Raw genomic sequence first — 26,758 nt, forward strand, 5'->3', positions numbered from 1 at the left:
TAGTGCTGTAGTGGCCACGCAGTCTATCTGCCTCTATGTACGACGCTCGAGGAGCAGCGCTGTAGTGGCCACGCAGTCTATCTGCCTTTATGTATGACGCTCGAGGAGTAGTGCTGTAGAGGCCACGCAGTCTATCTGCCTCTATGTATGACGCTCGAGGAGTAGCGCTGTAGAGGCCACGCAGTCTATCTGCCTTTATGTACGACGCTCGAGGAGTAGTGCTGTAGAGGCCACGCAGTCTATCTGCCTCTATGTACGACGCTCGAGGAGCAGCGCTGTAGTGGCCACGCAGTCTATCTGCCTTTATGTATGACGCTCGAGGAGTAGTGCTGTAGTGGCCACGCAGTCTATCTGCCTCTATGTATGACGCTCGAGGAGTAGCGCTGTAGAGGCCACGCAGTCTATCTGCCTTTATGTACGACGCTCGAGGAGCAGCGCTGTAGAGGCCACGCAGTCTATCTGCCTCTATGTACGACGCTCGAGGAGTAGCGCTGTAGAGGCCACGCAGTCTATCTGCCTCAATGTACGACGCTCGAGGAGCAGCGCTGTAGAGGCCACGCAGTCTATCTGCCTCTATGTACGACGCTCGAGGAGTAGTGCTGTAGTGGCCACGCAGTCTATCTGCCTCTATGTACGACGCTCGAGGAGCAGCGCTGTAGTGGCCACGCAGTCTATCTGCCTCTATGTACGACGCTCGAGGAGCAGCGCTGTAGAGGCCACGCAGTCTATCTGCCTCTATGTATGACGCTCGAGGAGCAGCGCTGTAGTGGCCACGCAGTCTATCTGCCTTTATGTACGACGCTCGAGGAGCAGCGCTGTAGAGGCCACGCAGTCTATCTGCCTCTATGTATGACGCTCGAGGAGCAGCGCTGTAGTGGCCACGCAGTCTATCTGCCTCTATGTACGACGCTCGAGGAGTAGCGCTGTAGTGGCCACGCAGTCTATCTGCCTCTATGTATGACGCTCGAGGAGCAGCGCTGTAGTGGCCACGCAGTCTATCTGCCTCTATGTACGACGCTCGAGGAGCAGCGCTGTAGTGGCCACGCAGTCTATCTGCCTCTATGTATGACGCTCGAGGAGTAGTGCTGTAGTGGCCACGCAGTCTATCTGCCTCTATGTACGACGCTCGAGGAGCAGCGCTGTAGTGGCCACGCAGTCTATCTGCCTCTATGTACGACGCTCGAGGAGTAGCGCTGTAGAGGCCACGCAGTCTATCTGCCTTTATGTACGACGCTCGAGGAGCAGCGCTGTAGAGGCCACGCAGTCTATCTGCCTCTATGTACGACGCTCGAGGAGTAGCGCTGTAGAGGCCACGCAGTCTATCTGCCTCAATGTACGACGCTCGAGGAGCAGCGCTGTAGAGGCCACGCAGTCTATCTGCCTCTATGTACGACGCTCGAGGAGTAGTGCTGTAGTGGCCACGCAGTCTATCTGCCTCTATGTACGACGCTCGAGGAGCAGCGCTGTAGTGGCCACGCAGTCTATCTGCCTCTATGTACGACGCTCGAGGAGCAGCGCTGTAGAGGCCACGCAGTCTATCTGCCTCTATGTACGACGCTCGAGGAGCAGCGCTGTAGAGGCCACGCAGTCTATCTGCCTCTATGTATGACGCTCGAGGAGCAGCGCTGTAGTGGCCACGCAGTCTATCTGCCTCTATGTACGACGCTCGAGGAGCAGCGCTGTAGTGGCCACGCAGTCTATCTGCCTCTATGTACGACGCTCGAGGAGCAGCGCTGTAGTGGCCACGCAGTCTATCTGCCTCTATGTACGACGCTCGAGGAGCAGCGCTGTAGAGGCCACGCAGTCTATCTGCCTCTATGTACGACGCTCGAGGAGCAGCGCTGTAGTGGCCACGCAGTCTATCTGCCTCTATGTACGACGCTCGAGGAGCAGCGCTGTAGAGGCCACGCAGTCTATCTGCCTCTATGTATGACGCTCGAGGAGCAGCGCTGTAGTGGCCACGCAGTCTATCTGCCTCTATGTACGACGCTCGAGGAGTAGCGCTGTAGTGGCCACGCAGTCTATCTGCCTCTATGTACGACGCTCGAGGAGCAGCGCTGTAGTGGCCACGCAGTCTATCTGCCTCTATGTACGACGCTCGAGGAGCAGCGCTGTAGAGGCCACGCAGTCTATCTGCCTCTATGTACGACGCTCGAGGAGCAGCGCTGTAGAGGCCACGCAGTCTATCTGCCTCTATGTATGACGCTCGAGGAGCAGCGCTGTAGAGGCCACGCAGTCTATCTGCCTCTATGTATGACGCTCGAGGAGTAGCGCTGTAGTGGCCACGCAGTCTATCTGCCTCTATGTACGACGCTCGAGGAGTAGTGCTGTAGAGGCCACGCAGTCTATCTGCCTCTATGTACGACGCTCGAGGAGCAGCGCTGTAGTGGCCACGCAGTCTATCTGCCTCTATGTACGACGCTCGAGGAGCAGCGCTGTAGAGGCCACGCAGTCTATCTGCCTCTATGTATGACGCTCGAGGAGCAGCGCTGTAGTGGCCACGCAGTCTATCTGCCTTTATGTACGACGCTCGAGGAGTAGTGCTGTAGTGGCCACGCAGTCTATCTGCCTCTATGTACGACGCTCGAGGAGCAGCGCTGTAGTGGCCACGCAGTCTATCTGCCTCTATGTATGACGCTCGAGGAGCAGCGCTGTAGTGGCCACGCAGTCTATCTGCCTCTATGTATGACGCTCGAGGAGTAGCGCTGTAGTGGCCACGCAGTCTATCTGCCTCTATGTACGACGCTCGAGGAGCAGCGCTGTAGTGGCCACGCAGTCTATCTGCCTCTATGTACGACGCTCGAGGAGCAGCGCTGTAGAGGCCACGCAGTCTATCTGCCTCTATGTACGACGCTCGAGGAGCAGCGCTGTAGAGGCCACGCAGTCTATCTGCCTCTATGTATGACGCTCGAGGAGCAGCGCTGTAGAGGCCACGCAGTCTATCTGCCTCTATGTATGACGCTCGAGGAGTAGTGCTGTAGAGGCCACGCAGTCTATCTGCCTCTATGTACGACGCTCGAGGAGCAGCGCTGTAGTGGCCACGCAGTCTATCTGCCTCTATGTACGACGCTCGAGGAGCAGCGCTGTAGAGGCCACGCAGTCTATCTGCCTCTATGTATGACGCTCGAGGAGCAGCGCTGTAGTGGCCACGCAGTCTATCTGCCTCTATGTACGACGCTCGAGGAGCAGCGCTGTAGAGGCCACGCAGTCTATCTGCCTCTATGTATGACGCTCGAGGAGCAGCGCTGTAGAGGCCACGCAGTCTATCTGCCTCTATGTACGACGCTCGAGGAGCAGCGCTTTAGATGCCACGCAGTCTATCTGCCTCTATGTACGACGCTCGAGGAGCAGCGCTGTAGTGGCCACGCAGTCTATCTGCCTCTATGTACGACGCTCGAGGAGTAGTGCTGTAGTGGCCACGCAGTCTATCTGCCTCTATGTACGACGCTCGAGGAGCAGCGCTGTAGTGGCCACGCAGTCTATCTGCCTCTATGTACGACGCTCGAGGAGTAGCGCTGTAGAGGCCACGCAGTCTATCTGCCTCTATGTATGACGCTCGAGGAGTAGTGCTGTAGAGGCCACGCAGTCTATCTGCCTTTATGTATGACGCTCGAGGAGCAGCGCTGTAGTGGCCACGCAGTCTATCTGCCTCTATGTATGACGCTCGAGGAGTAGCGCTTTAGATGCCACGCAGTCTATCTGCCTCTATGTACGACGCTCGAGGAGTAGCGCTGTAGTGGCCACGCAGTCTATCTGCCTCTATGTACGACGCTCGAGGAGTAGTGCTGTAGAGGCCACGCAGTCTATCTGCCTCTATGTACGACGCTCGAGGAGCAGCGCTTTAGATGCCACGCAGTCTATCTGCCTCTATGTACGACGCTCGAGGAGTAGCGCTGTAGTGGCCACGCAGTCTATCTGCCTTTATGTACGACGCTCGAGGAGCAGTGCTGTAGTGGCCACGCAGTCTATCTGCCTCTATGTATGACGCTCGAGGAGTAGCGCTGTAGTGGCCACGCAGTCTATCTGCCTCTATGTATGACGCTCGAGGAGTAGTGCTGTAGTGGCCACGCAGTCTATCTGCCTCTATGTACGACGCTCGAGGAGTAGCGCTGTAGAGGCCACGCAGTCTATCTGCCTCAATGTACGACGCTCGAGGAGCAGCGCTGTAGTGGCCACGCAGTCTATCTGCCTCTATGTACGACGCTCGAGGAGCAGCGCTGTAGAGGCCACGCAGTCTATCTGCCTCTATGTACGACGCTCGAGGAGCAGCGCTGTAGTGGCCACGCAGTCTATCTGCCTTTATGTACGACGCTCGAGGAGCAGCGCTGTAGTGGCCACGCAGTCTATCTGCCTCTATGTATGACGCTCGAGGAGCAGCGCTGTAGTGGCCACGCAGTCTATCTGCCTCTATGTATGACGCTCGAGGAGTAGTGCTGTAGTGGCCACGCAGTCTATCTGCCTCTATGTATGACGCTCGAGGAGCAGCGCTGTAGTGGCCACGCAGTCTATCTGCCTCTATGTACGACGCTCGAGGAGCAGCGCTGTAGTGGCCACGCAGTCTATCTGCCTCTATGTACGACGCTCGAGGAGTAGCGCTGTAGAGGCCACGCAGTCTATCTGCCTCTATGTATGACGCTCGAGGAGTAGTGCTGTAGAGGCCACGCAGTCTATCTGCCTCTATGTACGACGCTCGAGGAGTAGTGCTGTAGTGGCCACGCAGTCTATCTGCCTCTATGTACGACGCTCGAGGAGCAGCGCTGTAGTGGCCACGCAGTCTATCTGCCTCTATGTATGACGCTCGAGGAGTAGTGCTGTAGAGGCCACGCAGTCTATCTGCCTCTATGTATGACGCTCGAGGAGTAGCGCTGTAGAGGCCACGCAGTCTATCTGCCTCTATGTATGACGCTCGAGGAGCAGCGCTGTAGTGGCCACGCAGTCTATCTGCCTCTATGTACGACGCTCGAGGAGTAGCGCTGTAGAGGCCACGCAGTCTATCTGCCTCTATGTACGACGCTCGAGGAGTAGCGCTGTAGTGGCCATGCAGTCTATCTGCCTCTATGTACGACGCTCGAGGAGCAGCGCTGTAGAGGCCACGCAGTCTATCTGCCTCTATGTACGACGCTCGAGGAGCAGCGCTGTAGTGGCCACGCAGTCTATCTGCCTTTATGTACGACGCTCGAGGAGTAGTGCTGTAGAGGCCACGCAGTCTATCTGCCTCTATGTATGACGCTCGAGGAGCAGCGCTGTAGTGGCCACGCAGTCTATCTGCCTCTATGTACGACGCTCGAGGAGTAGCGCTGTAGAGGCCACGCAGTCTATCTGCCTCTATGTACGACGCTCGAGGAGCAGCGCTGTAGTGGCCACGCAGTCTATCTGCCTTTATGTACGACGCTCGAGGAGTAGTGCTGTAGAGGCCACGCAGTCTATCTGCCTCTATGTATGACGCTCGAGGAGCAGCGCTGTAGTGGCCACGCAGTCTATCTGCCTCTATGTACGACGCTCGAGGAGTAGCGCTGTAGAGGCCACGCAGTCTATCTGCCTCTATGTACGACGCTCGAGGAGCAGCGCTGTAGTGGCCACGCAGTCTATCTGCCTTTATGTACGACGCTCGAGGAGTAGTGCTGTAGAGGCCACGCAGTCTATCTGCCTCTATGTATGACGCTCGAGGAGTAGCGCTGTAGAGGCCACGCAGTCTATCTGCCTCTATGTATGACGCTCGAGGAGCAGCGCTGTAGTGGCCACGCAGTCTATCTGCCTCTATGTACGACGCTCGAGGAGTAGCGCTGTAGAGGCCACGCAGTCTATCTGCCTCTATGTACGACGCTCGAGGAGTAGCGCTGTAGAGGCCACGCAGTCTATCTGCCTTTATGTACGACGCTCGAGGAGTAGCGCTGTAGAGGCCACGCAGTCTATCTGCCTCTATGTATGACGCTCGAGGAGCAGCGCTGTAGTGGCCACGCAGTCTATCTGCCTCTATGTATGACGCTCGAGGAGCAGCGCTGTAGTGGCCACGCAGTCTATCTGCCTCTATGTATGACGCTCGAGGAGCAGCGCTGTAGTGGCCACGCAGTCTATCTGCCTCTATGTACGACGCTCGAGGAGCAGCGCTGTAGAGGCCACGCAGTCTATCTGCCTTTATGTACGACGCTCGAGGAGCAGCGCTGTAGTGGCCACGCAGTCTATCTGCCTCTATGTACGACGCTCGAGGAGCAGCGCTGTAGAGGCCACGCAGTCTATCTGCCTCTATGTATGGCGCTCAGGGAACAGGACTGTAGAGACCAAGCAGTCTATCTGCCTCTATGTATGACGCTCGAGGAGCAGCGCTGTAGTGGCCACGCAGTCTATCTGCCTCTATGTACGACGCTCGAGGAGTAGCGCTGTAGTGGCCACGCAGTCTATCTGCCTCTATGTACGACGCTCGAGGAGCAGCGCTGTAGTGGCCACGCAGTCTATCTGCCTCTATGTACGACGCTCGAGGAGTAGCGCTGTAGTGGCCACGCAGTCTATCTGCCTTTATGTACGACGCTCGAGGAGCAGCGCTGTAGTGGCCACGCAGTCTATCTGCCTCTATGTATGACGCTCGAGGAGTAGCGCTGTAGTGGCCACGCAGTCTATCTGCCTCTATGTATGACGCTCGAGGAGTAGTGCTGTAGAGGCCACGCAGTCTATCTGCCTCTATGTATGACGCTCGAGGAGCAGCGCTGTAGTGGCCACGCAGTCTATCTGCCTCTATGTATGACGCTCGAGGAGCAGCGCTGTAGAGGCCACGCAGTCTATCTGCCTCAATGTACGACGCTCGAGGAGCAGCGCTGTAGTGGCCACGCAGTCTATCTGCCTCTATGTACGACGCTCGAGGAGCAGCGCTGTAGTGGCCACGCAGTCTATCTGCCTCTATGTACGACGCTCGAGGAGCAGCGCTGTAGTGGCCACGCAGTCTATCTGCCTCTATGTACGACGCTCGAGGAGCAGCGCTGTAGTGGCCACGCAGTCTATCTGCCTCTATGTATGACGCTCGAGGAGCAGCGCTGTAGTGGCCACGCAGTCTATCTGCCTCTATGTATGACGCTCGAGGAGTAGTGCTGTAGTGGCCACGCAGTCTATCTGCCTCTATGTATGACGCTCGAGGAGCAGCGCTGTAGTGGCCACGCAGTCTATCTGCCTCTATGTACGACGCTCGAGGAGCAGCGCTGTAGTGGCCACGCAGTCTATCTGCCTCTATGTATGACGCTCGAGGAGTAGCGCTGTAGAGGCCACGCAGTCTATCTGCCTCTATGTACGACGCTCGAGGAGCAGCGCTGTAGTGGCCACGCAGTCTATCTGCCTCTATGTATGACGCTCGAGGAGCAGCGCTGTAGTGGCCACGCCAGTCTATCTGCCTCTATGTACGACGCTCGAGGAGCAGCGCTGTAGTGGCCACGCAGTCTATCTGCCTCTATGTACGACGCTCGAGGAGTAGTGCTGTAGTGGCCACGCAGTCTATCTGCCTCTATGTATGACGCTCGAGGAGTAGTGCTGTAGTGGCCACGCAGTCTATCTGCCTCTATGTACGACGCTCGAGGAGCAGCGCTGTAGTGGCCACGCAGTCTATCTGCCTCTATGTACGACGCTCGAGGAGCAGCGCTGTAGAGGCCACGCAGTCTGCCTCTATGTATGACGCTCGAGGAGCAGCGCTGTAGTGGCCACGCAGTCTATCTGCCTCTATGTATGACGCTCGAGGAGCAGCGCTGTAGTGGCCACGCAGTCTATCTGCCTCTATGTATGACGCTCGAGGAGCAGCGCTGTAGTGGCCACGCAGTCTATCTGCCTCTATGTACGACGCTCGAGGAGCAGCGCTGTAGAGGCCACGCAGTCTATCTGCCTTTATGTACGACGCTCGAGGAGCAGCGCTGTAGTGGCCACGCAGTCTATCTGCCTCTATGTACGACGCTCGAGGAGCAGCGCTGTAGAGGCCACGCAGTCTATCTGCCTCTATGTATGGCGCTCAGGGAACAGGACTGTAGAGACCAAGCAGTCTATCTGCCTCTATGTATGACGCTCGAGGAGCAGCGCTGTAGTGGCCACGCAGTCTATCTGCCTCTATGTACGACGCTCGAGGAGTAGCGCTGTAGTGGCCACGCAGTCTATCTGCCTCTATGTACGACGCTCGAGGAGCAGCGCTGTAGTGGCCACGCAGTCTATCTGCCTCTATGTACGACGCTCGAGGAGTAGCGCTGTAGTGGCCACGCAGTCTATCTGCCTTTATGTACGACGCTCGAGGAGCAGCGCTGTAGTGGCCACGCAGTCTATCTGCCTCTATGTATGACGCTCGAGGAGTAGCGCTGTAGTGGCCACGCAGTCTATCTGCCTCTATGTATGACGCTCGAGGAGTAGTGCTGTAGAGGCCACGCAGTCTATCTGCCTCTATGTATGACGCTCGAGGAGCAGCGCTGTAGTGGCCACGCAGTCTATCTGCCTCTATGTATGACGCTCGAGGAGCAGCGCTGTAGAGGCCACGCAGTCTATCTGCCTCTATGTACGACGCTCGAGGAGCAGCGCTGTAGAGGCCACGCAGTCTATCTGCCTCTATGTATGACGCTCGAGGAGTAGCGCTGTAGAGGCCACGCAGTCTATCTGCCTCTATGTATGACGCTCGAGGAGCAGCGCTGTAGTGGCCACGCAGTCTATCTGCCTCTATGTATGACGCTCGAGGAGTAGCGCTGTAGTGGCCACGCAGTCTATCTGCCTCTATGTACGACGCTCGAGGAGCAGCGCTGTAGTGGCCACGCAGTCTATCTGCCTTTATGTACGACGCTCGAGGAGCAGTGCTGTAGAGGCCACGCAGTCTATCTGCCTCAATGTACGACGCTCGAGGAGCAGCGCTGTAGTGGCCACGCAGTCTATCTGCCTCTATGTACGACGCTCGAGGAGCAGCGCTGTAGTGGCCACGCAGTCTATCTGCCTCTATGTACGACGCTCGAGGAGCAGCGCTGTAGTGGCCACGCAGTCTATCTGCCTCTATGTATGACGCTCGAGGAGCAGCGCTGTAGTGGCCACGCAGTCTATCTGCCTCTATGTATGACGCTCGAGGAGCAGCGCTGTAGAGGCCACGCAGTCTATCTGCCTCTATGTACGACGCTCGAGGAGTAGCGCTGTAGAGGCCACGCAGTCTATCTGCCTCTATGTATGACGCTCGAGGAGTAGTGCTGTAGTGGCCACGCAGTCTATCTGCCTCTATGTACGACGCTCGAGGAGCAGCGCTGTAGTGGCCACGCAGTCTATCTGCCTCTATGTATGACGCTCGAGGAGCAGCGCTGTAGTGGCCACGCAGTCTATCTGCCTCTATGTACGACGCTCGAGGAGCAGCGCTGTAGTGGCCACGCAGTCTATCTGCCTCTATGTATGACGCTCGAGGAGTAGCGCTGTAGAGGCCACGCAGTCTATCTGCCTCTATGTACGACGCTCGAGGAGCAGCGCTGTAGTGGCCACGCAGTCTATCTGCCTCTATGTATGACGCTCGAGGAGTAGCGCTGTAGAGGCCACGCAGTCTATCTGCCTTTATGTATGACGCTCGAGGAGTAGCGCTGTAGAGGCCCACGCAGTCTATCTGCCTTTATGTATGACGCTCGAGGAGTAGTGCTGTAGTGGCCACGCAGTCTATCTGCCTCTATGTATGACGCTCGAGGAGCAGCGCTGTAGTGGCCACGCAGTCTATCTGCCTCTATGTACGACGCTCGAGGAGCAGCGCTGTAGTGGCCACGCAGTCTATCTGCCTCTATGTATGACGCTCGAGGAGTAGCGCTGTAGAGGCCACGCAGTCTATCTGCCTCTATGTACGACGCTCGAGGAGCAGCGCTGTAGTGGCCACGCAGTCTATCTGCCTCTATGTATGACGCTCGAGGAGTAGCGCTGTAGAGGCCACGCAGTCTATCTGCCTTTATGTATGACGCTCGAGGAGTAGCGCTGTAGAGGCCACGCAGTCTATCTGCCTTTATGTATGACGCTCGAGGAGTAGTGCTGTAGTGGCCACGCAGTCTATCTGCCTCTATGTATGACGCTCGAGGAGCAGCGCTGTAGTGACCAAGCAGTCTATCTGCCTCTATGTACGACGCTCGAGGAGCAGCGCTGTAGAGGCCACGCAGTCTATCTGCCTCTATGTATGACGCTCGAGGAGCAGCGCTGTAGTGGCCACGCAGTCTATCTGCCTCTATGTACGACGCTCGAGGAGCAGCGCTGTAGTGGCCACGCAGTCTATCTGCCTCTATGTATGACGCTCGAGGAGCAGCGCTGTAGTGGCCACGCAGTCTATCTGCCTCTATGTACGACGCTCGAGGAGCAGCGCTGTAGTGGCCACGCAGTCTATCTGCCTCTATGTACGACGCTCGAGGAGTAGTGCTGTAGTGGCCACGCAGTCTATCTGCCTCTATGTATGACGCTCGAGGAGTAGTGCTGTAGTGGCCACGCAGTCTATCTGCCTCTATGTACGACGCTCGAGGAGCAGCGCTGTAGTGGCCACGCAGTCTATCTGCCTCTATGTACGACGCTCGAGGAGCAGCGCTGTAGAGGCCACGCAGTCTATCTGCCTCTATGTATGACGCTCGAGGAGCAGCGCTGTAGTGGCCACGCAGTCTATCTGCCTCTATGTATGACGCTCGAGGAGCAGCGCTGTAGTGGCCACGCAGTCTATCTGCCTCTATGTACGACGCTCGAGGAGTAGCGCTGTAGAGGCCACGCAGTCTATCTGCCTCTATGTATGACGCTCGAGGAGCAGCGCTGTAGTGGCCACGCAGTCTATCTGCCTTTATGTACGACGCTCGAGGAGCAGCGCTGTAGTGGCCACGCAGTCTATCTGCCTCTATGTATGACGCTCGAGGAGTAGCGCTGTAGTGGCCACGCAGTCTATCTGCCTCAATGTACGACGCTCGAGGAGCAGCGCTGTAGTGGCCACGCAGTCTATCTGCCTCTATGTATGACGCTCGAGGAGTAGCGCTGTAGTGGCCACGCAGTCTATCTGCCTTTATGTACGACGCTCGAGGAGCAGCGCTGTAGTGGCCACGCAGTCTATCTGCCTCTATGTATGACGCTCGAGGAGCAGCGCTGTAGTGGCCACGCAGTCTATCTGCCTTTATGTACGACGCTCGAGGAGCAGCGCTGTAGTGGCCACGCAGTCTATCTGCCTCTATGTATGACGCTCGAGGAGTAGCGCTGTAGTGGCCACGCAGTCTATCTGCCTCTATGTACGACGCTCGAGGAGCAGCGCTGTAGTGGCCACGCAGTCTATCTGCCTTTATGTATGACGCTCGAGGAGTAGCGCTGTAGTGGCCACGCAGTCTATCTGCCTCTATGTATGACGCTCGAGGAGTAGCGCTGTAGTGGCCACGCAGTCTATCTGCCTCTATGTATGACGCTCGAGGAGCAGCGCTGTAGAGGCCACGCAGTCTATCTGCCTCTATGTACGACGCTCGAGGAGCAGCGCTGTAGTGGCCACGCAGTCTATCTGCCTTTATGTACGACGCTCGAGGAGTAGCGCTGTAGAGGCCACGCAGTCTATCTGCCTCAATGTACAGCGCTCGGGGACTAGCACTGTGGAGTCCACACAGTCTATCTGCCTCTATGTATGACGCTCGAGGAGCAGCGCTGTAGAGGCCACGCAGTCTATCTGCCTCTATGTACGACGCTCGAGGAGCAGCGCTGTAGTGGCCACGCAGTCTATCTGCCTCTATGTACGACGCTCGAGGAGCAGCGCTGTAGTGGCCACGCAGTCTATCTGCCTCTATGTATGACGCTCGAGGAGCAGCGCTGTAGTGGCCACGCAGTCTATCTGCCTCTATGTATGACGCTCGAGGAGCAGCGCTGTAGTGGCCACGCAGTCTATCTGCCTCTATGTACGACGCTCGAGGAGCAGCGCTGTAGTGGCCACGCAGTCTATCTGCCTCTATGTATGACGCTCGAGGAGCAGCGCTGTAGTGGCCACGCAGTCTATCTGCCTCTATGTATGACGCTCGAGGAGTAGCGCTGTAGAGGCCACGCAGTCTATCTGCCTCTATGTACGACGCTCGAGGAGCAGCGCTGTAGTGGCCACGCAGTCTATCTGCCTCTATGTACGACGCTCGAGGAGTAGCGCTGTAGAGGCCACGCAGTCTATCTGCCTCTATGTATGACGCTCGAGGAGTAGCGCTGTAGAGGCCACGCAGTCTATCTGCCTCTATGTACGACGCTCGAGGAGTAGCGCTGTAGAGGCCACGCAGTCTATCTGCCTCTATGTACGACGCTCGAGGAGTAGCGCTGTAGAGGCCACGCAGTCTATCTGCCTCTATGTATGACGCTCGAGGAGCAGCGCTGTAGAGGCCACGCAGTCTATCTGCCTCTATGTATGACGCTCGAGGAGCAGCGCTGTAGAGGCCACGCAGTCTATCTGCCTCTATGTACGACGCTCGAGGAGCAGCGCTGTAGTGGCCACGCAGTCTATCTGCCTCTATGTATGACGCTCGAGGAGCAGCGCTGTAGAGGCCACGCAGTCTATCTGCCTCTATGTACGACGCTCGAGGAGCAGCGCTGTAGTGGCCACGCAGTCTATCTGCCTCTATGTATGACGCTCGAGGAGTAGCGCTGTAGTGGCCACGCAGTCTATCTGCCTCTATGTACGACGCTCGAGGAGCAGCGCTGTAGTGGCCACGCAGTCTATCTGCCTCTATGTACGACGCTCGAGGAGCAGCGCTGTAGTGGCCACGCAGTCTATCTGCCTCTATGTACGACGCTCGAGGAGCAGCGCTGTAGTGGCCACGCAGTCTATCTGCCTCTATGTACGACGCTCGAGGAGTAGCGCTGTAGAGGCCACGCAGTCTATCTGCCTCTATGTATGACGCTCGAGGAGCAGCGCTGTAGTGGCCACGCAGTCTATCTGCCTCTATGTACGACGCTCGAGGAGCAGCGCTGTAGTGGCCACGCAGTCTATCTGCCTCTATGTACGACGCTCGAGGAGTAGTGCTGTAGTGGCCACGCAGTCTATCTGCCTCTATGTATGACGCTCGAGGAGCAGCGCTGTAGTGGCCACGCAGTCTATCTGCCTCTATGTACGACGCTCGAGGAGCAGCGCTGTAGTGGCCACGCAGTCTATCTGCCTCTATGTACGACGCTCGAGGAGTAGCGCTGTAGTGGCCACGCAGTCTATCTGCCTCTATGTATGACGCTCGAGGAGTAGTGCTGTAGTGGCCACGCAGTCTATCTGCCTCTATGTACGACGCTCGAGGAGCAGCGCTGTAGTGGCCACGCAGTCTATCTGCCTCTATGTATGACGCTCGAGGAGCAGCGCTGTAGTGGCCACGCAGTCTATCTGCCTCTATGTACGACGCTCGAGGAGCAGCGCTGTAGTGGCCACGCAGTCTATCTGCCTCTATGTACGACGCTCGAGGAGCAGCGCTGTAGTGGCCACGCAGTCTATCTGCCTTTATGTACGACGCTCGAGGAGTAGCGCTTTAGATGCCACGCAGTCTATCTGCCTCTATGTACGACGCTCGAGGAGCAGCGCTGTAGTGGCCACGCAGTCTATCTGCCTCTATGTACGACGCTCGAGGAGTAGCGCTGTAGAGGCCACGCAGTCTATCTGCCTCTATGTATGACGCTCGAGGAGCAGCGCTGTAGTGGCCACGCAGTCTATCTGCCTCTATGTACGACGCTCGAGGAGCAGCGCTGTAGTGGCCACGCAGTCTATCTGCCTCTATGTACGACGCTCGAGGAGTAGTGCTGTAGTGGCCACGCAGTCTATCTGCCTCTATGTACGACGCTCGAGGAGTAGTGCTGTAGTGGCCACGCAGTCTATCTGCCTCTATGTACGACGCTCGAGGAGTAGTGCTGTAGTGGCCACGCAGTCTATCTGCCTCTATGTACGACGCTCGAGGAGTAGCGCTGTAGAGGCCACGCAGTCTATCTGCCTCTATGTATGACGCTCGAGGAGCAGCGCTGTAGTGGCCACGCAGTCTATCTGCCTCTATGTACGACGCTCGAGGAGCAGCGCTGTAGTGGCCACGCAGTCTATCTGCCTCTATGTACGACGCTCGAGGAGTAGTGCTGTAGTGGCCACGCAGTCTATCTGCCTCTATGTATGACGCTCGAGGAGCAGCGCTGTAGTGGCCACGCAGTCTATCTGCCTCTATGTACGACGCTCGAGGAGCAGCGCTGTAGTGGCCACGCAGTCTATCTGCCTCTATGTACGACGCTCGAGGAGTAGCGCTGTAGTGCCACGCAGTCTATCTGCCTCTATGTATGACGCTCGAGGAGTAGTGCTGTAGTGGCCACGCAGTCTATCTGCCTCTATGTACGACGCTCGAGGAGCAGCGCTGTAGTGGCCACGCAGTCTATCTGCCTCTATGTATGACGCTCGAGGAGCAGCGCTGTAGTGGCCACGCAGTCTATCTGCCTCTATGTACGACGCTCGAGGAGCAGCGCTGTAGTGGCCACGCAGTCTATCTGCCTCTATGTACGACGCTCGAGGAGTAGCGCTGTAGTGGCCACGCAGTCTATCTGCCTTTATGTACGACGCTCGAGGAGTAGCGCTTTAGATGCCACGCAGTCTATCTGCCTCTATGTACGACGCTCGAGGAGTAGCGCTTTAGATGCCACGCAGTCTATCTGCCTCTATGTACGACGCTCGAGGAGCAGCGCTGTAGTGGCCACGCAGTCTATCTGCCTCTATGTACGACGCTCGAGGAGCAGCGCTGTAGTGGCCACGCAGTCTATCTGCCTCTATGTATGACGCTCGAGGAGCAGCGCTGTAGTGGCCACGCAGTCTATCTGCCTCTATGTACGACGCTCGAGGAGCAGCGCTGTAGTGGCCACGCAGTCTATCTGCCTCTATGTACGACGCTCGAGGAGCAGCGCTGTAGTGGCCACGCAGTCTATCTGCCTCTATGTATGACGCTCGAGGAGCAGCGCTGTAGTGGCCACGCAGTCTATCTGCCTCTATGTACGACGCTCGAGGAGCAGCGCTGTAGTGGCCACGCAGTCTATCTGCCTCTATGTACGACGCTCGAGGAGTAGCGCTGTAGTGGCCACGCAGTCTATCTGCCTCTATGTATGACGCTCGAGGAGTAGTGCTGTAGTGGCCACGCAGTCTATCTGCCTCTATGTACGACGCTCGAGGAGCAGCGCTGTAGTGGCCACGCAGTCTATCTGCCTCTATGTATGACGCTCGAGGAGCAGCGCTGTAGTGGCCACGCAGTCTATCTGCCTCTATGTACGACGCTCGAGGAGCAGCGCTGTAGTGGCCACGCAGTCTATCTGCCTCTATGTACGACGCTCGAGGAGTAGCGCTGTAGTGGCCACGCAGTCTATCTGCCTTTATGTACGACGCTCGAGGAGTAGCGCTTTAGATGCCACGCAGTCTATCTGCCTCTATGTACGACGCTCGAGGAGTAGCGCTTTAGATGCCACGCAGTCTATCTGCCTCTATGTACGACGCTCGAGGAGCAGCGCTGTAGTGGCCACGCAGTCTATCTGCCTCTATGTACGACGCTCGAGGAGCAGCGCTGTAGTGGCCACGCAGTCTATCTGCCTCTATGTATGACGCTCGAGGAGCAGCGCTGTAGTGGCCACGCAGTCTATCTGCCTCTATGTACGACGCTCGAGGAGCAGCGCTGTAGTGGCCACGCAGTCTATCTGCCTCTATGTATGACGCTCGAGGAGCAGCGCTGTAGTGGCCACGCAGTCTATCTGCCTCTATGTATGACGCTCGAGGAGTAGTGCTGTAGTGGCCACGCAGTCTATCTGCCTCTATGTATGACGCTCGAGGAGTAGCGCTGTAGTGGCCACGCAGTCTATCTGCCTCTATGTACGACGCTCGAGGAGTAGCGCTGTAGTGGCCACGCAGTCTATCTGCCTCTATGTATGACGCTCGAGGAGCAGCGCTGTAGTGGCCACGCAGTCTATCTGCCTCTATGTACGACGCTCGAGGAGCAGCGCTGTAGTGGCCACGCAGTCTATCTGCCTCTATGTATGACGCTCGAGGAGCAGCGCTGTAGTGGCCGCGCAGTCTATCTGCCTCTATGTATGACGCTCGAGGAGTAGTGCTGTAGTGGCCACGCAGTCTATCTGCCTCTATGTATGACGCTCGAGGAGTAGCGCTGTAGAGGCCACGCAGTCTATCTGCCTCTATGTACGACGCTCGAGGAGCAGCGCTGTAGTGGCCACGCAGTCTATCTGCCTCTATGTACGACGCTCGAGGAGTAGCGCTGTAGTGGCCACGCAGTCTATCTGCCTTTATGTACGACGCTCGAGGAGTAGCGCTTTAGATGCCACGCAGTCTATCTGCCTCTATGTACGACGCTCGAGGAGTAGCGCTTTAGATGCCACGCAGTCTATCTGCCTCTATGTACGACGCTCGAGGAGTAGCGCTTTAGATGCCACGCAGTCTATCTGCCTCTATGTACGACGCTCGAGGAGTAGCGCTTTAGATGCCACGCAGTCTATCTGCCTCTATGTATGACGCTCGAGGAGTAGTGCTGTAGTGGCCACGCAGTCTATCTGCCTCTATGTACGACGCTCGAGGAGCAGCGCTGTAGTGGCCACGCAGTCTATCTGCCTCTATGTACGACGCTCGAGGAGCAGCGCTGTAGTGGCCACGCAGTCTATCTGCCTCTATGTATGACGCTCGAGGAGCAGCGCTGTAGTGGCCACGCAGTCTATCTGCCTCTATGTACGACGCTCGAGGAGCAGCGCTGTAGTGGCCACGCAGTCTATCTGCCTCTATGTATGACGCTCGAGGAGCAGCGCTGTAGTGGCCACGCAGTCTATCTGCCTCTATGTATGACGCTCGAGGAGCAGCGCTGTAGTGGCCGCGCAGTCTATCTGCCTCTATGTACGACGCTCGAGGAGTAGCGCTGTAGAGGCCACGCAGTCTATCTGCCTCTATGTACGACGCTCGAGGAGTAGCGCTTTAGATGCCACGCAGTCTATCTGCCTCTATGTATGACGCTCGAGGAGCAGCGCTGTAGTGGCCGCGCAGTCTATCTGCCTCTATGTACGACGCTCGAGGAGTAGCGCTGTAGTGGCCACGCAGTCTATCTGCCTTTATGTACGACGCTCGAGGAGTAGCGCTTTAGATGCCACGCAGTCTATCTGCCTCTATGTATGACGCTCGAGGAGTAGTGCTGTAGAGGCCACGCAGTCTATCTGCCTCTATGTACGACGCTCGAGGAGTAGCGCTGTAGTGGCCACGCAGTCTATCTGCCTCTATGTACGACGCTCGAGGAGCAGCGCTGTAGTGGCCACGCAGTCTATCTGCCTCTATGTACGACGCTCGAGGAGCAGCGCTGTAGTGGCCACGCAGTCTATCTGCCTCTATGTACGACGCTCGAGGAGTAGCGCTTTAGATGCCACGCAGTCTATCTGCCTCTATGTATGACGCTCGAGGAGCAGCGCTGTAGTGGCCGCGCAGTCTATCTGCCTCTATGTACGACGCTCGAGGAGTAGTGCTGTAGTGGCCACGCAGTCTATCTGCCTCTATGTACGACGCTCGAGGAGCAGCGCTGTAGAGGCCGCGCAGTCTATCTGCCTCTATGTATGACGCTCGAGGAGTAGCGCTGTAGAGGCCACGCAGTCTATCTGCCTCTATGTATGACGCTCGAGGAGCAGCGCTGTAGTGGCCACGCAGTCTATCTGCCTCTATGTACGACGCTCGAGGAGTAGTGCTGTAGTGGCCACGCAGTCTATCTGCCTCTATGTACGACGCTCGAGGAGCAGCGCTGTAGAGGCCGCGCAGTCTATCTGCCTCTATGTACGACGCTCGAGGAGCAGCGCTGTAGTGGCCACGCAGTCTATCTGCCTCTATGTACGACGCTCGAGGAGCAGCGCTGTAGTGGCCACGCAGTCTATCTGCCTCTATGTACGACGCTCGAGGAGTAGCGCTGTAGAGGCCACGCAGTCTATCTGCCTCTATGTACGACGCTCGAGGAGCAGCGCTGTAGTGGCCACGCAGTCTATCTGCCTCTATGTACGACGCTCGAGGAGCAGCGCTGTAGTGGCCACGCAGTCTATCTGCCTCTATGTACGACGCTCGAGGAGCAGCGCTGTAGAGGCCACGCAGTCTATCTGCCTCTATGTACGACGCTCGAGGAGTAGCGCTGTAGAGGCCACGCAGTCTATCTGCCTCTATGTATGACGCTCGAGGAGCAGCGCTGTAGTGGCCGCGCAGTCTATCTGCCTCTATGTACGACGCTCGAGGAGTAGTGCTGTAGTGGCCACGCAGTCTATCTGCCTCTATGTACGACGCTCGAGGAGCAGCGCTGTAGAGGCCGCGCAGTCTATCTGCCTCTATGTATGACGCTCGAGGAGTAGCGCTGTAGAGGCCACGCAGTCTATCTGCCTCTATGTATGACGCTCGAGGAGCAGCGCTGTAGTGGCCACGCAGTCTATCTGCCTCTATGTACGACGCTCGAGGAGCAGCGCTGTAGTGGCCACGCAGTCTATCTGCCTCAATGTACGACGCTCGAGGAGCAGCGCTGTAGTGGCCACGCAGTCTATCTGCCTCTATGTACGACGCTCGAGGAGTAGTGCTGTAGAGGCCACGCAGTCTATCTGCCTCTATGTACGACGCTCGAGGAGCAGCGCTGTAGAGGCCACGCAGTCTATCTGCCTCTATGTACGACGCTCGAGGAGCAGCGCTGTAGTGGCCACGCAGTCTATCTGCCTCTATGTACGACGCTCGAGGAGCAGCGCTGTAGAGGCCACGCAGTCTATCTGCCTCAATGTACGACGCTCGAGGAGCAGCGCTGTAGAGGCCACGCAGTCTATCTGCCTTTATGTACGACGCTCGAGGAGTAGCGCTGTAGTGGCCACGCAGTCTATCTGCCTCTATGTACGACGCTCGAGGAGCAGCGCTGTAGTGGCCACGCAGTCTATCTGCCTCTATGTACGACGCTCGAGGAGCAGCGCTGTAGAGGCCACGCAGTCTATCTGCCTCTATGTACGACGCTCGAGGAGTAGTGCTGTAGAGGCCACGCAGTCTATCTGCCTCTATGTATGACGCTCGAGGAGCAGCGCTGTAGAGGCCACGCAGTCTATCTGCCTCTATGTACGACGCTCGAGGAGCAGCGCTGTAGTGGCCACGCAGTCTATCTGCCTCTATGTATGACGCTCGAGGAGTAGTGCTGTAGAGGCCGCGCAGTCTATCTGCCTCTATGTACGACGCTCGAGGAGTAGTGCTGTAGTGGCCACGCAGTCTATCTGCCTCTATGTACGACGCTCGAGGAGTAGCGCTGTAGAGGCCACGCAGTCTATCTGCCTCTATGTACGACGCTCGAGGAGCAGCGCTGTAGTGGCCACGCAGTCTATCTGCCTCTATGTACGACGCTCGAGGAGCAGCGCTGTAGAGGCCGCGCAGTCTATCTGCCTCTATGTATGACGCTCGAGGAGTAGCGCTGTAGAGGCCACGCAGTCTATCTGCCTCTATGTATGACGCTCGAGGAGTAGCGCTGTAGAGGCCACGCAGTCTATCTGCCTCTATGTACGACGCTCGAGGAGCAGCGCTGTAGTGGCCACGCAGTCTATCTGCCTCTATGTACGACGCTCGAGGAGCAGCGCTGTAGTGGCCACGCAGTCTATCTGCCTCTATGTACGACGCTCGAGGAGTAGCGCTTTAGATGCCACGCAGTCTATCTGCCTCTATGTATGACGCTCGAGGAGTAGTGCTGTAGAGGCCACGCAGTCTATCTGCCTCTATGTACGACGCTCGAGGAGCAGCGCTGTAGTGGCCACGCAGTCTATCTGCCTCTATGTACGACGCTCGAGGAGCAGCGCTGTAGTGGCCACGCAGTCTATCTGCCTCTATGTACGACGCTCGAGGAGTAGCGCTGTAGTGGCCACGCAGTCTATCTGCCTCTATGTACGACGCTCGAGGAGTAGTGCTGTAGTGGCCACGCAGTCTATCTGCCTCTATGTACGACGCTCGAGGAGCAGCGCTGTAGTGGCCACGCAGTCTATCTGCCTCTATGTACGACGCTCGAGGAGCAGCGCTGTAGAGGCCACGCAGTCTATCTGCCTCTATGTATGACGCTCGAGGAGTAGTGCTGTAGTGGCCACGCAGTCTATCTGCCTCTATGTACGACGCTCGAGGAGTAGCGCTGTAGTGGCCACGCAGTCTATCTGCCTCTATGTACGACGCTCGAGGAGTAGTGCTGTAGTGGCCACGCAGTCTATCTGCCTCTATGTACGACGCTCGAGGAGCAGCGCTGTAGTGGCCACGCAGTCTATCTGCCTCTATGTACGACGCTCGAGGAGCAGCGCTGTAGAGGCCACGCAGTCTATCTGCCTCTATGTACGACGCTCGAGGAGTAGCGCTGTAGTGGCCACGCAGTCTATCTGCCTCTATGTATGACGCTCGAGGAGCAGCGCTGTAGTGGCCACGCAGTCTATCTGCCTCTATGTACGACGCTCGAGGAGTAGCGCTGTAGAGGCCACGCAGTCTATCTGCCTCTATGTACGACGCTCGAGGAGTAGCGCTGTAGAGGCCACGCAGTCTATCTGCCTCTATGTACGACGCTCGAGGAGCAGCGCTGTAGTGGCCACGCAGTCTATCTGCCTCTATGTATGACGCTCGAGGAGCAGCGCTGTAGTGGCCACGCAGTCTATCTGCCTCTATGTACGACGCTCGAGGAGCAGCGCTGTAGAGGCCACGCAGTCTATCTGCCTCTATGTACGACGCTCGAGGAGCAGCGCTGTAGTGGCCACGCAGTCTATCTGCCTCTATGTATGACGCTCGAGGAGCAGCGCTGTAGTGGCCACGCAGTCTATCTGCCTCTATGTACGACGCTCGAGGAGTAGCGCTGTAGAGGCCACGCAGTCTATCTGCCTCTATGTACGACGCTCGAGGAGCAGCGCTGTAGTGGCCACGCAGTCTATCTGCCTCTATGTATGACGCTCGAGGAGCAGCGCTGTAGTGGCCACGCAGTCTATCTGCCTCTATGTACGACGCTCGAGGAGCAGCGCTGTAGAGGCCACGCAGTCTATCTGCCTCTATGTACGACGCTCGAGGAGCAGCGCTGTAGTGGCCACGCAGTCTATCTGCCTCTATGTACGACGCTCGAGGAGTAGCGCTTTAGATGCCACGCAGTCTATCTGCCTCTATGTACGACGCTCGAGGAGCAGCGCTGTAGTGGCCACGCAGTCTATCTGCCTCTATGTACGACGCTCGAGGAGCAGCGCTGTAGTGGCCACGCAGTCTATCTGCCTCTATGTATGACGCTCGAGGAGTAGCGCTGTAGTGGCCACGCAGTCTATCTGCCTCTATGTACGACGCTCGAGGAGCAGCGCTGTAGTGGCCACGCAGTCTATCTGCCTCTATGTACGACGCTCGAGGAGCAGCGCTGTAGTGGCCACGCAGTCTATCTGCCTCTATGTATGACGCTCGAGGAGCAGCGCTGTAGTGGCCACGCAGTCTATCTGCCTCTATGTACGACGCTCGAGGAGCAGCGCTGTAGTGGCCACGCAGTCTATCTGCCTCTATGTACGACGCTCGAGGAGTAGCGCTTTAGATGCCACGCAGTCTATCTGCCTCTATGTACGACGCTCGAGGAGCAGCGCTGTAGTGGCCACGCAGTCTATCTGCCTCTATGTACGACGCTCGAGGAGTAGCGCTGTAGAGGCCACGCAGTCTATCTGCCTCTATGTACGACGCTCGAGGAGTAGCGCTGTAGAGGCCACGCAGTCTATCTGCCTCTATGTACGACGCTCGAGGAGCAGCGCTGTAGAGGCCACGCAGTCTATCTGCCTCTATGTATGACGCTCGAGGAGCAGCGCTGTAGTGGCCACGCAGTCTATCTGCCTCTATGTATGACGCTCGAGGAGTAGCGCTGTAGTGGCCACGCAGTCTATCTGCCTCTATGTACGACGCTCGAGGAGCAGCGCTGTAGAGGCCACGCAGTCTATCTGCCTCTATGTACGACGCTCGAGGAGCAGCGCTGTAGAGGCCACGCAGTCTATCTGCCTCTATGTATGACGCTCGAGGAGCAGCGCTGTAGTGGCCACGCAGTCTATCTGCCTCTATGTACGACGCTCGAGGAGCAGCGCTGTAGAGGCCACGCAGTCTATCTGCCTCTATGTACGACGCTCGAGGAGCAGCGCTGTAGTGGCCACGCAGTCTATCTGCCTCTATGTACGACGCTCGAGGAGCAGCGCTGTAGAGGCCACGCAGTCTATCTGCCTCTATGTACGACGCTCGAGGAGCAGCGCTGTAGTGGCCACGCAGTCTATCTGCCTCTATGTATGACGCTCGAGGAGCAGCGCTGTAGTGGCCACGCAGTCTATCTGCCTCTATGTACGACGCTCGAGGAGCAGCGCTGTAGAGGCCACGCAGTCTATCTGCCTCTATGTACGACGCTCGAGGAGCAGCGCTGTAGTGGCCACGCAGTCTATCTGCCTCTATGTATGACGCTCGAGGAGCAGCGCTGTAGTGGCCACGCAGTCTATCTGCCTCTATGTACGACGCTCGAGGAGTAGCGCTGTAGAGGCCACGCAGTCTATCTGCCTCTATGTACGACGCTCGAGGAGCAGCGCTGTAGTGGCCACGCAGTCTATCTGCCTCTATGTATGACGCTCGAGGAGCAGCGCTGTAGTGGCCACGCAGTCTATCTGCCTCTATGTACGACGCTCGAGGAGCAGCGCTGTAGAGGCCACGCAGTCTATCTGCCTCTATGTATGACGCTCGAGGAGCAGCGCTGTAGTGGCCACGCAGTCTATCTGCCTCTATGTACGACGCTCGAGGAGCAGCGCTGTAGTGGCCACGCAGTCTATCTGCCTCTATGTACGACGCTCGAGGAGCAGCGCTGTAGTGGCCACGCAGTCTATCTGCCTCTATGTACGACGCTCGAGGAGCAGCGCTGTAGTGGCCACGCAGTCTATCTGCCTCTATGTACGACGCTCGAGGAGCAGCGCTGTAGTGGCCACGCAGTCTATCTGCCTCTATGTACGACGCTCGAGGAGCAGCGCTGTAGTGGCCACGCAGTCTATCTGCCTCTATGTATGACGCTCGAGGAGTAGCGCTGTAGTGGCCACGCAGTCTATCTGCCTCTATGTACGACGCTCGAGGAGCAGCGCTGTAGTGGCCACGCAGTCTATCTGCCTCTATGTATGACGCTCGAGGAGTAGCGCTGTAGTGGCCACGCAGTCTATCTGCCTCTATGTACGACGCTCGAGGAGTAGCGCTGTAGAGGCCACGCAGTCTATCTGCCTCTATGTACGACGCTCGAGGAGTAGCGCTGTAGAGGCCACGCAGTCTATCTGCCTCTATGTACGACGCTCGAGGAGTAGCGCTGTAGTGGCCACGCAGTCTATCTGCCTCTATGTACGACGCTCGAGGAGTAGCGCTGTAGAGGCCACGCAGTCTATCTGCCTCTATGTACGACGCTCGAGGAGCAGCGCTGTAGTGGCCACGCAGTCTATCTGCCTCTATGTATGACGCTCGAGGAGCAGCGCTGTAGAGGCCACGCAGTCTATCTGCCTCTATGTACGACGCTCGAGGAGCAGCGCTGTAGTGGCCACGCAGTCTATCTGCCTCTATGTACGACGCTCGAGGAGCAGCGCTGTAGTGGCCACGCAGTCTATCTGCCTCTATGTACGACGCTCGAGGAGTAGCGCTGTAGAGGCCACGCAGTCTATCTGCCTCTATGTACGACGCTCGAGGAGCAGCGCTGTAGTGGCCACGCAGTCTATCTGCCTCTATGTACGACGCTCGAGGAGCAGCGCTGTAGTGGCCACGCAGTCTATCTGCCTCTATGTATGACGCTCGAGGAGCAGCGCTGTAGTGGCCACGCAGTCTATCTGCCTCTATGTACGACGCTCGAGGAGCAGCGCTGTAGTGGCCACGCAGTCTATCTGCCTCTATGTACGACGCTCGAGGAGCAGCGCTGTAGAGGCCACGCAGTCTATCTGCCTCTATGTATGACGCTCGAGGAGCAGCGCTGTAGTGGCCACGCAGTCTATCTGCCTCTATGTATGACGCTCGAGGAGCAGCGCTGTAGTGGCCACGCAGTCTATCTGCCTCTATGTACGACGCTCGAGGAGCAGCGCTGTAGAGGCCACGCAGTCTATCTGCCTCTATGTATGACGCTCGAGGAGCAGCGCTGTAGAGGCCACGCAGTCTATCTGCCTCTATGTACGACGCTCGAGGAGCAGCGCTGTAGTGGCCACGCAGTCTATCTGCCTCTATGTACGACGCTCGAGGAGCAGCGCTGTAGTGGCCACGCAGTCTATCTGCCTCTATGTATGACGCTCGAGGAGCAGCGCTGTAGTGGCCACGCAGTCTATCTGCCTCTATGTACGACGCTCGAGGAGCAGCGCTGTAGTGGCCACGCAGTCTATCTGCCTCTATGTACGACGCTCGAGGAGCAGCGCTGTAGAGGCCACGCAGTCTATCTGCCTCTATGTATGACGCTCGAGGAGCAGCGCTGTAGAGGCCACGCAGTCTATCTGCCTCTATGTATGACGCTCGAGGAGCAGCGCTGTAGTGGCCACGCAGTCTATCTGCCTCTATGTACGACGCTCGAGGAGCAGCGCTGTAGTGGCCACGCAGTCTATCTGCCTCTATGTATGACGCTCGAGGAGTAGCGCTGTAGAGGCCACGCAGTCTATCTGCCTTTATGTACGACGCTCGAGGAGTAGCGCTGTAGTGGCCACGCAGTCTATCTGCCTCTATGTACGACGCTCGAGGAGCAGCGCTGTAGAGGCCACGCAGTCTATCTGCCTCTATGTATGACGCTCGAGGAGCAGCGCTGTAGAGGCCACGCAGTCTATCTGCCTCTATGTATGACGCTCGAGGAGCAGCGCTGTAGAGGCCACGCAGTCTATCTGCCTCTATGTACGACGCTCGGGGACTAGCACTGTGGAGTCCACACAGTCAATCTGCCTCCCAGCACGGCGCTCACGGAGCAGCACCGTACAGCCCACGCAGTGTAGCCACCTCCCTGAGGACAGCACGCAGAAAGCAGCACTATCTTCACAACAAGCCTCAACGGACCAGTGGGCATAGACAAAGCCTGCTTTTTCACAAACAGCTAGAGAACTGTGAATCCTGCATATACCAAAGCTTACATTTCCTAGAAGAGAACAAAAGTGGCCCAGACCTTAATCCCTGTTCCAGTCTTTTCAGGTCTTCCTAGAGGCAGCTGTCAGGGCAATTCCCAGCACCTCAGAAGAACCTCATTTGTCTAATTAATGAACATCTTGCTTCTCTAAGCCAAGTCCTTTTGTTAAGGAGTGTCGCTGGGAGCAAATTAACCAGGGTCTCTTAGGGTTCACCCTCCACGTATCCCAGTGACTCGAGGACCTATGGCTCTGCCTCCTGTCTGAGAGGCTTTGGAATATTTTTTAAAGAAAACCGGGTGGCATGTGGGTCATCTGTATGAAAAGATACTAAGGATCATAATTGTGTTTCTCTCCTAATTATATGAATCAATTTCGCTTCTTCCTGACTTATGAAAAGATTTCCAAGCATGAACATGTTACTGGAAAGAGGAAAAAGACCGTCCCTCCAAACAAGAAAGCCCACTGCCAAAGAGAAGTCCTGAGAGAAAGGATCAAAGATCCAAGAGGAAATCTCTTGATCAACACTAAAGACTACACAGACCGTGGAACCCCTCAAACAAGGTGAGGAGAAAAAGAACGGGTATAATTCAAGAAATCTTGTGGTGCCGCCAGCACCTGTGACCTCATTATGGTGCCAGAAGCATGTATGTCCCCCACCTGCCTACCCCCTCGTCAACAACCCGCTCGCTGGACCATTCTTCCAGACACATGAAAGAGGACTTGGCTGGGATAAGTAGGAGCAGGAGTTGCAAGCACACTGGAAAGCCATAGTTCAAGACCATCTCTTACCAATTCCTCGATTGAAGACGTGAGCTGGCGGTTTGTGAGATTACTGGAGTCCAAGGCCACAGCGAGCTCCTGGTAACTTAACTGCTGCATCAAGACAATACAGGAGGAGGAAAACAAAGAAGAGCCGTTAGTGCAGATACCACAGAAAGACTTCGGGTGGAATAAGAACAAGGGAAGAGAGGACAAATAATGAAGAAAGGAGCGGGCATCTTGAGGGGGAAAATGGATAAAGGGTAAGAAAAGTGGGGCATTAAAAAAAGAGGAACAAGGGAGAATGTCGAACAAGGGAAAAAAGGAGGACAAGGGATAAGAAAGGGTGACGTGTGAGGGAAAGGGAGGACAAGGGAGGAGTTAGGGGGAAGCCAAGAAGTGGGAAGAGAGTCCTGTGAGATGGTAGGGGGACAAGGGAGGGGAAGGGAGGCCGGGAAGGAGGAAAGGGGAAGGTGGGCGTGGGAGAGTGGAGGGAGAAACGGAGATACAGAAGAAGGAATGGAGGACATGAAGGGGGAAGAGGACCGGAGGGAAGAGTGTACAAGGAGGGATGGAGGATAACACGGGAAAAGGGGATAAGGGAGGGGATAAGAGGACATGGGAGGAAGAGGGGGATAAAAAAGAAGATCAGAAAAGGGAAAAGGGGAAAGAAGGGACTGGGAAGAGAACAAGTGAGTGGAAAGTTGAGACGGCCGTGGGAAAGGAGAACACCTGAGGGAAAGGGGGCAAGGGACGGGAAATGGGGAGGGGGACGGGAAACCAGGGAGGGGGAAGAGGATTAAGGTAGCGGGAAGAGTGGAAATGGAGCACAAATGGGGATAAGGAAGGGGAAAAGGGTGACGAGGAATGGAATAGGTGGGAAATGAATGGGAGAAAAGATGGAAAATGAGAAAACCTGGGAAAAAGGGGGACAAAGGAGTTATAGGCGGAC

The 26,758-nt window shown here is 56.8% G+C and overlaps 1 protein-coding gene across 4 annotated transcripts in view; it reads right to left on the reverse strand.

Annotated features, from left to right (window-relative positions):
- Window positions 1-26,758, reverse strand: part of GOLGA2 (golgin A2) — a 355,961-nt gene that overhangs the window by 219,756 nt on the left and 109,447 nt on the right. For all 4 annotated transcript variants that reach the window (XM_078646638.1, XM_078646641.1, XM_078646639.1 and 1 more), the window contains one exon: window positions 25,837-25,920. In XM_078646638.1, coding sequence (XP_078502764.1) covers window positions 25,837-25,920 — 84 coding nt within the window. The remainder of the gene's footprint in view (window positions 1-25,836; window positions 25,921-26,758) is intronic.

The sequence above is a fragment of the Lissotriton helveticus genome, chromosome 5_2 (genome assembly GCF_964261635.1).
Source record: "Lissotriton helveticus chromosome 5_2, aLisHel1.1, whole genome shotgun sequence".
Taxonomy (NCBI): Eukaryota; Metazoa; Chordata; class Amphibia; order Caudata; family Salamandridae; genus Lissotriton; species Lissotriton helveticus.